This window comes from Eriocheir sinensis, chromosome 12 (assembly GCF_024679095.1).
Source record: "Eriocheir sinensis breed Jianghai 21 chromosome 12, ASM2467909v1, whole genome shotgun sequence".
NCBI lineage: Eukaryota > Metazoa > Arthropoda > Malacostraca > Decapoda > Varunidae > Eriocheir > Eriocheir sinensis.
In genome coordinates, this window is record NC_066520.1 from 19,758,331 (window position 1) to 19,771,433 (window position 13,103).

General features: G+C 43.3%; 2 protein-coding genes across 2 annotated transcripts in view; one reads left to right on the plus strand and one right to left on the minus strand.

Moving 5' to 3' along the window:
* Window positions 1–679, minus strand: part of LOC126997270 (uncharacterized) — a 38,161-nt gene extending 37,482 nt beyond the window's left edge. Inside the window, exon 1 of the mRNA XM_050858265.1 lies at window positions 1–679. This exon is cut by the window's left edge and continues 1,987 nt beyond it. The gene's annotated coding sequence lies outside the window, so the exon portion shown is untranslated.
* A 6,153-nt stretch (window positions 680–6,832) lies between these two features.
* Window positions 6,833–9,862, plus strand: LOC126997754 (uncharacterized). The gene is made up of 4 exons (XM_050858990.1): window positions 6,833–6,930; window positions 7,296–7,491; window positions 7,919–8,143; window positions 8,720–9,862. The coding sequence occupies exons 1-4, from the start codon at window positions 6,865–6,867 to the stop codon at window positions 9,184–9,186; spliced, it is 954 nt and encodes a 317-aa protein (XP_050714947.1). The 5' UTR covers window positions 6,833–6,864; the 3' UTR covers window positions 9,187–9,862.
* Window positions 9,863–13,103: the final 3,241 nt, after the last annotated feature.

The following is a 13,103-nucleotide window of genomic DNA, read 5'->3' on the forward strand; positions in this document are numbered from 1 at the left end:
GGCGGAGAATGAGAGAAAGAGGGAGAGGAGGAGGTGAAGTGGGCGGTGGAGAAGGAGGAAGAGGAGGAGGAGGAGTGTTAAAAAGAGAACGCCGAGGTGAACGAGGACAAGGAGGTAAAAAATGATGATGGATGAACTTGGAGCAAAAATGAAAATAGAAATGTTGGTAAATGTTAATTAGAGAAACAGAGACAGAGACAGACAGACAGACTGACACAAGCACAGACGTAGGAGAATGAAAACGGCGAGACAATAAATTTTGAGACAGAAAAAGAATGCTCAAGAAGGTGAAGGAAGAGAGACCAAAGAGAAGCAATAAGAGAAAGGAAAAAGAGGAAAGCAAAAAGAAATGAAGGAAGACGAGGAAGGAAGATATGAAGCAAAGCACACGAAGCGAAGCAATAGATAAGAGAAAAGAACATAAAGAACAAGAATAAGCAGGAGGAGGAGGATTGGAAACTAAAACTACACGGCTCTTCCTATAAACAGTTAAGGTAATGCGAGATAATAAAAAAAAGGAATAGGTATTAGACGCAAGATAGATTAATAAAAAGATGAATAAGCAACTTGGTATTCCTGTGCATGAAAAGAGGAACAGAAAACGAAACCAAGTGAATCGATATTAAAAAAAAAAAGATATACGAACGAGCACTTAAAAGATTACGAGTAGATAACTTTTAACTGTGCTACGTGGAGAATCGTACAAAATAAAATTAAAATATCAACAAAAGCTATATATTTCTCATCAATCAGAAGTTATCATCATCATCAACATCATTTTAAAACACGAATTCAAAACTTTTTAATAGTGTGTGTGTGTGTGTGTGTGTGTGTGTGTGTGTGTGTGTGTGTGTGTGTGTGTGTGTGTGTGTGTGTGTACGTTCTTCATCCCAAAGCTAATTCAGTCGTTGAGTAGAGAAAAAAAAGTACTCAAGCAGGATGAAGCGAATTGGCGCTCAGATCATCATATATTTTTACGTATACATAAGAACGTTTTTTTCTAACATCATGACAGACGGCTTCAAAGGAAAATGGGTCCATGAGCAGAGGGGGAAGAGATGGGGTGACTTTCATCTTTTCAGCATCCAATAGAAATAAGATACAACATGGAGGAGAGAGCAAGGATCATTCTCAAACAGCTTTAATCTTTTTTTTATTTACATTTTTGGTTACTGTAGAGGAGCTAGCACAAGGACATCAAGAAAAGCTGCACTATAAAAAAAACTTGATTGATGTGCTGGGTTCTTTAGTAACATGATCAACATACGATTTTTATCATCAATTCGAATTATCTACTACTACTACTACTACTACCACTACTACTATTACTATCTGGCAATTATCCTTCTATACATTTCACCCGAGAAAAACAAGCTCTCTCTCTCTCTCTCTCTCTCTCTCTCTCTCTCTCTCTCTCTCTCTCTCTCTCTCTCTCTCTCTCTCTCTCTCTCTCTCTCTCTCTCTCTCTCTCTCTCTCTCTCTCTCCAATAATATCCATCAATACCTGTGTTGTTATACCAGGCGGACGTGAGGGATAAAGAGAGAGAACTGGGTTGAATATAAAGGGGAAGGAAGGAGGGAGAGGAAGTAGAGAGAGAAAGAAAAAATAGAGAATGGGAAGGTAAAGGAAGAAAAACTGAAAACGATAGGAAATGAAGGTGAGGAATGAGACTTAAGGAGGAGGGAGTGGAGAGAAGATAAGGAGATAAGGATGCTGAGGTCACGTTGCCTTGAGTCACTGAGGGAAGGAGAAAGAAAGGATGAAAAATTTAGAATGCAGACGAATAATAAAAAGGAGGTCGAGTCAGAGGAGAAGGACGTAAGATGAAAAAGGTTCGAAATCACTCATGAATAATTGAAGACAAATAGTTTGGGAGGGAGAGAAGGAGGAGAAGGTTGAAAATGTGAATGAGAAAGGAGGAATAAAACAAATACGAAGAAAAGAATGACAGCGGAATGACGTAAAGGATATTGCGGGTATGACTTGCATGATTAAAGACAAATATGATGGAGGAGATAGAAGAGGAGGAGGAGGAGGAGGAGGAGGAGGTAAAGAAAACACTAACAATTTGATAAAAGGAATTAAAAGAAAGAGAAGCGATACTGGACATGACAGGAATAACTCAAGATAATTAGTTAGGGAAAAGACGGAGGAAGAGATGGAGAAGGGCGGGAAAAGACAAAAAAACAAAAAAGAGAGGAAGAGGAAGAGAAGGAAGAGAAAAAGAATGACGTGACAAAGAAAAAAATGAGATGGAGATGAAAAAGTCCGAAAAAGACAAAAAAAACAGAGGGACAAAGGGAGGAGAAAAGAATGGAATGACGTAAAGGAAAAAATGGAACAGGATACAGAATAAAAAAGTAGACCAATAGCTTAAAAGAGAAGACGATGGAAGAATAAGAAGCCGCTGAGATTATCATGAACGGTTCTGTGATAGTTTTACACGACTTCTGCATCTTGAAACAGGAAAGTCACCCATGAAAACCCGGTTAACCATCTATGTGGCCTTGGGAAATAATCGTCATGGGAGCTCGATGCTTAAGAAAATGGACCTATGTGTTGAGAGGATACAGAGCATGTGAATGAGGGGGAGTAAATTCCTTAGATTTTACTTCGGGTTAGAGAACATGAATGCTTCCTGGTGTGTGTGCGCTTCTGTTAATGAATTAGTATTGTTTTATTAGTGATGTATGAGAGCTGATTATGCTAGTTTACCTCTTCAACTTCGCTGCCTCTTCCATTTTCCTCTTTTCCCTACATCCTCTGTCCTTGTACCGTTTAATATTTTCCTCTTCCTCCTTCTCCTCCATCTTCTCTTCCTCTTACTCCTCCTCGTTTTCCTCCTTCTTCTCATCCTCCTTCACCTTCTCTTCCTCTTACTCCTCCTCCTTCTCATCCTCCTTTACCCTCTCTTCCTCTCTCCTCCTCCTCCTCCTCCTCATCTAATGCATATTCCACACTGAACACTCCACGAGGCATTTTTCTCTTCTCGCATCTCCGCATTTAATATCATTCGATCCTTCATATTAATGTTTCCACCCAAGGTTACACTTTCCTGATTCGGTGCTAGCCAGGTGAAATATTCTGCTGTGTTGGGGGAACCAGGCGAGGATCCGGCAGCGTTTGGGTTCCCTTAATTAATATGAGTTTAATAGGAATATGTAGCGAGGGGAAGGCAATGGGGAGGGGAGGATTGGTTGATGATAGTTGAAGGGGAGTAGAGGTGAGGTGTGAGATGAGGTGAGGTGAGATCTAACTTATGGTGATGTAGGATTTCCCGTTCCTATAACATGAAGGAAGAAGAGTGTGAGGTGCAGTAAGGTGATGTGAGGCGATGTGATGTAGGTGATTTAGGAGTGAGGTAGATGTGGGTTTTTATACATTACTGTGCCAACCTCTTTTGATTAATGTACTGAGGAATATATACGTAGTTGACTGCTCTTTCGGCCACCTCTTTGGATTCTTTACAGGAGACAGTAAAGGCTGCGAAAATCCACTAATGAAGAGGAAAGCGAAATTGTCACATGCAACAATGATTCTGAGACGAGCGGCGGAGGCGAGGGATGTAAAATATGTGACAGGTTACAGGACACTTGCGCAGGTAAATACATGTGCCTAAGGGCCGTAAACGTAACGAGGGCAACACGTATAGGTGGGGACAGGTGATCTCATTTATATTTTTTTGTTGTCATATAACGAGGGCGACATGACTCGGCAGAAAATGAGGTTACGTGTGTTAGATGTTGTCGTGTGCAGGTGTTGTGTGTGTGTGTGTGTGTGTGTGTGTGTGTGTGTGTGTGTGTGTGTGTGTGTGTGTGTGTGTGTGTGTGTGTGTGTGTGTGTGTGTGTGTGTGTGTGTGTGTGTGTGTGTGTGTTCTGTTTTTGTCCTGTAAAGTTCCTGCTCCCTTCCGTCCCTTCCTCCCGTGAGTCTTGAAAACAATGACTTTAGACGGAGGAGCAGGAGGCAATATTCTGCTCACTTTTAGAGTCTTTTCAACTTTTATGTCTCGCTATTGCTTTCATCGTCCATCTTCTTCCGTTTGGCATAATGTCTGAAGCAGCTCGATTTACGAAAATGATACAGAGTTAAGAGAAATATTGAATAAAGAAAACTGATAGAAAATGAAAAATAATGCAGGTTTGTGCGAAGAAAGAAACAAAGAATAACCAGAAAAAAAAAAGAGTATAGAGAAGAGAAGGAGATAAAAAGAAGAGTTAGATGAAAAGACATCCAGACTGTGCTTTTCATCTCAAGACTAATAGGTTTTCATCATCTGGAATTCATTGTACCTGGATAATGATTAGTTAGTCATACTCTCGATTTTTTTCTCTCTTTTTCTTCATTTGAATCCCTCGTGGGCCGACCAGAGCATTTTCGTTATCTCACTCTATATTGAAGGTCGACCCTTCAACCCCAACCATTTTACTTTTCTTTGTGTGTGTCTGCGTGTGTGTGTATAGTTTAATTAGTCAGTGATGAAAGTAAACACTCGCATTAGGGCCGGTGCAGACGTTTCAGGATACTCCCCCTAGACATGACTCCCGGAATCTCTTGAAACTAGTTTTAAAGCACTACCCAGTCAACTGAAACTAGTTAGATAGCACTCCCCAGTCAACTGAAACTGGTTTCATATGACTCCCTATCAGGTTGAAGTGACTCACATTATTGAATGAAAAAGATTTATTGATGTTGACTCCCATACAAAAACTAATCAGTAATCACACAGCAGTACATTAATGTCTCCCATCCAAAAGCTAATCACTAATCATGTGCACATTACACACGAATAACTACATTAAAATGGTTGCCTGCTTTAATGTCGAGGTACACTGACTCGTTTACTACTACTCTGTATTTCGGCCATGTATATGCCATGTGTGCAAAGAACCGAACTTTGCCCACACACACACATTCACATGGAACATGTTGGCTGCTGCTGACATCTGTGTTGTTCCCCACACTTTATTCTGACGCACTGAGTCATCGTCATTACATTATTCACTCGGGGAAAGTATCACTCGTAATCAGCTTGCCGTGGACTGATCGGATGGCAATGACCCGTGTAACTACTGGCTGCTGATGGTGTTTATGTTATTTATTGTTGTTGTTCTAAAGTTGTTAAATATAGATAGATAGATAGATTAGATATAGATAGATTGACATAGATAGATAGATATTGAGAGTACATGTAGGCAGGAGATTTTCTCTTATGAATGCTTTATCAAATGTGATGGTAAGCTCAGGTTCAAACTCTCTTTTTTTGTACCTAAATAAACTCAACACTACATCCACCCATTCAGTCTTTCCAATAAACATTCAACATTTGACTCAGTGACACTAGAATCCGGCTTGGAAACATAAACATTAGCTCACTTTTAGCATATCTACTAATAGTTCACACAGGTCCAGACATAGATAGATAGATAGAAAGATAGATAGATATATCACTTTATCCTACATCTTTCTATCTATCTACCTATCCCCTATTACAAGCTCCGTACATAGTGACATCTGGAGAGCATTAGGAAGCAAAGGAAGGTAACCAGCTTGCACCTACACTGCCCAGAACAGAGAGAAGGCGCGTGATAATAAACTCTACGTATCAAGACAATCATATTAGGGATTCGTTTTAATACAAGGGCCGTGACAGCTGCGGTCATATATCTTGGTTGTGTGGGAGGCTGAGAGGTGACGCAGCGCTCCCTTAGACGTCCTTAACTTCTACGAGATCTTGTGGAGGTGCTGAAAGGTGCGATGGGAAGGCAAGGGGTAAAGTTGTGTACAGGCGACGCGGGGAAAATAACTTCTGAGGACAGCGTGGAGGGGAAGGCAGTTTCGCACGATGCAGAAGTGAAAGGAAGCGATGGGACGGGACGGGAGGGAAGGGGAGGTGAGGGGAAAGAAAGGGTGGAGGATGTCGAGTGGGCAGGGATGATGAAGGAAGGAATGGATAAAAAAAGAGGAAGATGTAAGAAAAAGAGGAAGAAAAAGAAGAAAACAAGAACAAGAAGAACAATAACAAGCACAAGAACAAGAAGAACAAGGGCAGACATTTTATAAAAGAGGTTTTTAGGCAAAGAACGTCCACACAAAAGAGAGAGAGAGAGAGAGAGAGAGAGAGAGAGAGAGAGAGAGAGAGAGAGAGAGAGAGAGAGAGAGAGAAATATATTACACTATGTGCGTCGATTCAAAAAGCACCTTGCATCTGGGAATTAAAAAGAAAAAAAGAGTTAGCGCTACTCTGGTTTCTTTGTCTACACCTCCTCCTCCTCCACAACCTTTTTTTCTTCTTTTTCGTCAACTTTCCTTTGTTCTTCCAAGCGTTCTCTCACCCTCATTCTTAGTTCTCTCTCTCTCTCTCTCTCTCTCTCTCGTTTCTTCTAAATTTCTTAGAATTTTCATTTGTTTGTTTTTTTCTTCCCCCACTTGACATCTTAAGACTGGCACACGCATCCAGACTCTCTCTCTCTCTCTCTCTCTCTCTCTCTCTCTCTCTCTCTCTCTCTCTCTCTCTCTCTCTCTCTCTCTCTCTCTCTCTCTCTCTCTCTCTCTCTCTCTCTCTCTCTCTCTCTCACACACACACACACACACACACACACACAATAAAAGGTCTCTCCCGAATCACAAGTACCGCCAACATATGCACCGCGGGACCCTACTGTTATGCCTGTCGTGATTAATGGCAACGACTCATGACTCATTTACACGCTATTTTTTTCTGGGAGTTCGGCGACCCTCACCCTCACAAGTGTTGCACATGATTCAGTTAACATGACAGCGACAGGTGGTGGGTGCATATAAACCCCCAGCAAACTAAAGCGACACAAGTAGTCTGCCGTCTTTGTCTCTGGTGCAGTACACGATGAGCCCCGCGATGCTGCTGAAGGCCTGGGCCGTCCTCACGCTTCTGGCAACACTTCTGCCCCAGGTGAAAACTCCAACACACACACACACACACACACACACACACACACACACACACACACACTAATACTAACACTAACACTATTCATTTGATATGTAATGCGAGTAATTCTAGCATGCGTAGGTATACCGTATGTTTAAAGTTTTCGCTATAACAAATCACATGAGAAATAAAACCTTATATACAAAATTGACCTCTCTTTTGACCCCTATTTTTTACTCTCTTTTCATAGGAGATGAGCCTAGCGGCTTCTTTGTAATCATGTGCTTCCCTTGCTGTAAAAAAAAACGGGCCCATGCAGATCTCTCCGGGCAGTCACTAGCAAGGTTCTACTCAAGTCCAATAACAGACCCAGAGACTCTCCCTAGGTCTCCCCCGCCGCTGTGGACGAAGGAGAGGTCCCTGGCAGTGTGATGAAACAAAGCACAAACGCGTGTGAGGCCGCAGGAGGAACATGCACCAAGGATTCACAATGCAATAATCGGGCCCCGCAGCTTGAGTGCTCTGAGGACGCCCCTTACTGCTGTTTGTCCTCCTCCAACTCGTCCAGCACAGGAGACGAAGGTGAGAGACTCCGAACGATTAGAGCAGTTTCCTAAATCAATCAATGGCGAGTCGAGGAACATGACCCAGAATAGGAACGGAAAGAATACACTCCATAGATCTTCCTTAACCACGCCAGCTAGCACGGAGCGGATGTAAGGGGTCAAACAACACGGAGTAGAATAAGGTACACAACCGAAAATGAGTTAATACTAATGACCAAAGTGACGTAGATGAGCTTTGAGACGATTACACCCATTAGGGCCTTACGCACGCTTCCACCCATCATAGAAAAAAACGGAGATAAAAATATTTCAACGATTAGAAGTGAGCCAAAATAATGCGTCAGTGATAAGTAAGTGGACAAAAGGAGAAAGGGACTCAACTTAAGAATGTACACATGCAGCTGTTACAGTTTCGATGGGGTCACATGATACGTCTTTAACAGGTGGCGATGGACAACACTACCAGAGGGACGCAGGCGCAGAGGGTGACGCAGACCACAAGCAGGCTCGGCGAAGAGACAACGACGCCCGTAGGGCCAACAACTGCGTCCCGAACACGAAGTGCGCGGACGCCGGGGGAGTGTGCACCCAGCGGAGGCAATGCACGACCAGAGTACTGATCAACAAGTGCGGCAAGAATACCAAGTGCGAGTGTTGCCTCCTAGCGCGTGAGTGTGGATGTCAATGATTCTTTTTACTTGTGTGTGTGAGAGCTGGGTGGAGACGGACAGACAGACAGACACAGACACAGACACAGACATACAGACAGACAGACAGACACAGACACAGACATACACATACAGACAGACACACGGATAGACAGAGACAGTCAGCAAATGTGAAATACAAGCTTGCTACCATCAAACACAAGTACATACGTATAAAACATTTTGCCATAATTGTCTGCAATCACACCGCCCTGAACTCTTGATATTTGATACTGCACTCTTCCTCCTCCTCCTCCTCCTCTTCCTCCTCCTCCTCCTCCTCCTCCTTCTTCGTCTTCGTCTTCGTCTTCGTCTTCGCCTTCCTGTGCCTCTGTCTCTGCCTTTGCCTTTTCCTCCTCCTCCTTCTCCTCCTCCTCCTCCTCCTTCTCCTCCTCCTACTCCTTCTCCTCCTCCTCCTCTCCATGTTACCATTATATTATATTAAAGACCAGCAGGTCTGCTGTTGTTTGTTCTTCCTTTGTGTTTCTTTGTGTTCTTCCTCCTCCTCCTCCTCTCCGTGTTACCATTATGTTCCAGGTACAGTGACGAAAGCACCCAGTCCAGCTGTGATAATAGCTTCGGACGAGCAGCAGCAGTTGGTGAACCTCTCGGCTATCGTTCTAGATCTTCTGAGTCTCCAAAACACAATCACCAATGCCCTGACGGCTATAATTAGATTCATCCTCTCAATAGTGGCACCTGACGTTGACTTTAGTGGCCGACGGACGAGTATCTCAAAGGACGTCGACAACCTTCACGCCACGGCAGCGAAATTAGTGAAAACCGTGATGAGCAGGAACACGTTAAATATCAAGACAGTAATCATTGAGCTGGAGAGCCAACGAATCTCTTTAATGAAACACGACCCGCGCGGCATAACTCGAGCTGACGTCGACAGCCTGAGCCGCACGTCAAAGCTCCTTGTGTCCGTCATGAGAGTTCTCCCGGATATGTACGACGCAGCGCTGACGAAGGCGGTGTCCATCAAGATGCAGCAGGGTTGATTGTTCCCTGACAATCTCTGACCACCGCCACCACGACCCCTACGACATGTCTTAAGACGTCAGTCGCTGTCTAGGCGACCCAAACGACAAGATGACAATAACAGCAACAATGACAAAAAGAGAACAGTTAGAGAAGAAGCATAAAGCCGCAAAGATAAAATTGGGAGAATACGAGGGAGACGTGAAATGCGTCTTTGTACTATCGCCTACAGCAGCAGCAACAACAGAAGAGAACTGATTGAATGTCAGCGCTAACATACTCGAAAGTAACTAATCAAGAGTGACAGCCCAGCTATCGACGACAACTTGACAAACCCAAATATCCTCACGCTCCTGTAATTAACAGCAACGAAGACATAACAGTCTTGGTCAACACGCCAATGGTATGACGCTGGCTGCATTACTACCAGCCAAAGATTCCCTCCTCCAAACACTATCAGGCCGGCATCTCCATCTCCGCGTGGGCTTCAACACCTCCCGGCCGTTCTGTCCTGGCGGGCCTGGGGGACATCCCGTTTTCACACTCTGAGGCTCCAGGATCCAACCCTAAATATCACCCAGCTGATGGTTTGCCTTCATTACAGTGACAAAGTTTTCGGTTTAGTTGAAATGTAGTACCCAGCACGTCTGAGGTCATTTAAATGTGAACTGTCAATATTAAAACTTTTGCACATGATCGGACTCCTTTAATTTCCTTCCTTGTGTATCGACTTACATGGCTGAGGGCCAAATTTGGTTTATACCACCTACGCAAGATGAGATTTTAGAGTAAAAATGCTGAAATTTGGTACAAAATGAGGGTTGGTGCGGGACGAAGGTTGGTGTTAGACAAGAAAGTAGGGAGGGACACGGAGAGCTGGCGAGGGACGAGGATAGTTGGTGAAGGACGAAGGGTATTGGCGAGGGACGGAGAGTTAGTGAGGGAAAAACTGCCGTCCAACCCTCCACCCAGAATCTACTGCAGACCTCGCAAACAGTCACTCTCCCCCACAGTTGAGGCACCAACAGTTATACTCTTTAAACAACAGTACTGACAACTAACAAACAGAATCTTTTTTCGGTCTATACCAATCTACCAAAGCAGGGATGAGTTGCAAGAGGATACTGACTGAAATGTCTGGATCTGTCATTTAGTTTGTGGCAAAAAAAATGTAGCAGAAAACTGTCTACGTGAGGGGGTTGAGGTGCAGCGGGTTTATAAGAGGTCACCGTTAACATTACGTCATACATGATTACTTGTACCCAACGTTGCCAGATTGTCGTACGCAGCCTCTTGTGTTTCCCATTTCCGACCCAACAACTGCCTCTTCGACCCCAATAACTCCCTTCATATATAGTTATCGTTAAAATGGTCAATTATTGGTGTCTTTTGGCAATAGCTATGGCTCAGAAACGGGTAACTACGAGCCTCTGAGTACGATAATCTTGCATCGGTGCTTGTACCCCAAAGTGCACAGACTCGGCGGTGCCTTAGAAGTGAAAAACAGGTGTGTATGAGGGGGGGGGGGAGCTGTGTGTGTGTGTGTGTGTGTGTGTGTGTGTGTGTGTGTGTGTGTGTGTGTTGATGTCACGTGTTTCTATTTGTTTCCCGGAGTTATGGGTTCGTATCCAGGCAGGCTCAAGGGGCCGATGAACTGAAATGAGCACAAAGGTCACGCGCAGCCAAACCTTTGCCCCAAACTTAACTCTTTACAAACACTTCGTCTAAATATCCTTGTGGCCGGTTTATGTTTCGCTACAGCACATTATGGCAGCGTGGTTGGTCGTCCCAGTCCGGTGTCATTAACAAAACAATACTATGAATATAAAGTAATTATTAGAAATATCAAATATTAACTAGAACATAAATGTTTCACTAAGATATAGGAACTTCAGGAATCACGAGGAATATCAAAATCTCTTACGTCATTGGAAACATGAAAATCCAACGAGAAATATAGAACATCTTAAAGAAATATCAAAATAAAACAAGGAATACAAAAATCTCGTTCGGAATATCAAAATATCATTATGAACATATAAATCTGACCGGAACATAAAAACAGTGAATATAAAACAATTTCTCTGGGAATATGAAAACGTCACAAGGATTATAAAAAAAAATCAAAGAATAATAGAATTTCACTTAAACAATGTATCAAAATGTCATTCGGAATGCCTAAAGCTTGTTAGGAAAATATAAATCCAAACTCGTGCTTTAAATGGCTTAAAGGAGTTGCGCGTTCTGGATCATTATCGCCATCCTCTATTCCCGTCATTTTATGGACCTCCAAAAGTATTATCCTCGATAGGTTCTCTCATTCCGAAAAAAAAAAAAAGTTATTTCTATACAAAACGGTGATTATTGAAATTTTGCTCGTCTGGCCGTCAATATATTTTGTCAAACGGTCTCTGAAAAACCATTGGCATCATCCAGGGACCATTAGGCTATTTGTTGGTGCAAATTTTCACACTCCCGCCTGATTCTGTAGTACATTGTTGTCTTCCAAATCAACGGTATCAGTAGTTATGATTCCGCAGACATTACTCCCACAATCACCATCCTAAGGTTTTTCCCTCTCTCTGTTTGATGTTAGTGTACTCCTCCCCGGTGCGAAAGTTGTCTGAATGTCTTTCCGCCTGGTGCTGATTACCTCATTGACCATTCTTTGTAAGTTTTCTTCTGAAAGATTTCATTCAGTTATAAAGCTATGGTAATTAAGGTTTCCCCCGCCTATTCTGATTCCCAGGTTCTCCCACTCAAATGATTCTGCTTTTTAATTAAAATTCCTAGCTTTTCTTGAGAAGTATATATGGTTACTGTGCGCTCTCTCTCTCTCTCTCTCTCTCTCTCTCTCTCTCTCTCTCTCTCTCTCTCTCTCTCTCTCTCTCTCTGCATAAAAGAGAGAGAGAGAGAGAGAGAGAGAGAGAGAGAGAGAGAGAGAGAGAGAGAGAGAGTACAGATATATGGTTGTAGATTATTTAGATTATATGTATGGAATTGATCACCCGGTTAGATGAAGTACGGAGCCCCATCCCTCGTTAAGACCCTCGGCGGGCGATGCAACGCTCCTCCTTCACTCCTCTGCATACAATCAGCAGCTACGTTCTCTTCAGTGCATCCAGAACGCTGTGTACTAAAAAACATTACCTAGGCATACAGGAAGTCCGTCATGAGAGTTATCCCGGCTATGTACGACGCAGCGCTGACGAAGGCGCTGTCTGGCCATATGCACCAGGGTTGATTCGTTAGAGCAGTGAACCCTACACTACTTGCTTACATTATTTGAGATTTCCATATATAGAAAGAGGATGTGGGTGTACTGTCTGAGGGAGGGGCGGGGGGGGGGGGGGGCATAAGGGTAGCCTCTTCCTGCTAGGGGGCTCTCCCAGCTCAAGGAAGGAGAGGCTACACACCACGGTTCCACTAGCCAGGATTTACACTACAACCAGAGTCCAAAGAGGGCACAGTGACCAGGGGTGTGAAGTCGGAGTCGGAGTCGAAATTTTTTTATGTCCGATTCCACACCCCTGACAGTGACCGTGTACAGGAAAAAATGTAAATTGTTACCCCTTAGTCTTATCCATTTTTTGTCGGCATCGTTATAGAAGATGTAACTCTGCAGCATTGACTAAAACAAATATCGTCAGTTTCACTCTGCGTCGCTCGCTTAAAATTCTACATTCCCAGACCCTGATTCGTACCTGAAGGAACGATGAGCGCTTACACCTCAACCCGAAGCAGCTTGCATTTCACTGTGCAAGTCTTCTCTGCTACTACAATAATATGAGAACCGGCGTATTTTCTAGGTCACGTAATATTTTATCCTTGCACTAAAATAACAATCAAAGCGGAATCAGAGTGTCTGCCGAGTTTTGCACAGATATAAAGCCTTGTAGAGTGCTCAGGGTCGGCATCCTCAGACGCTTCTAACTCT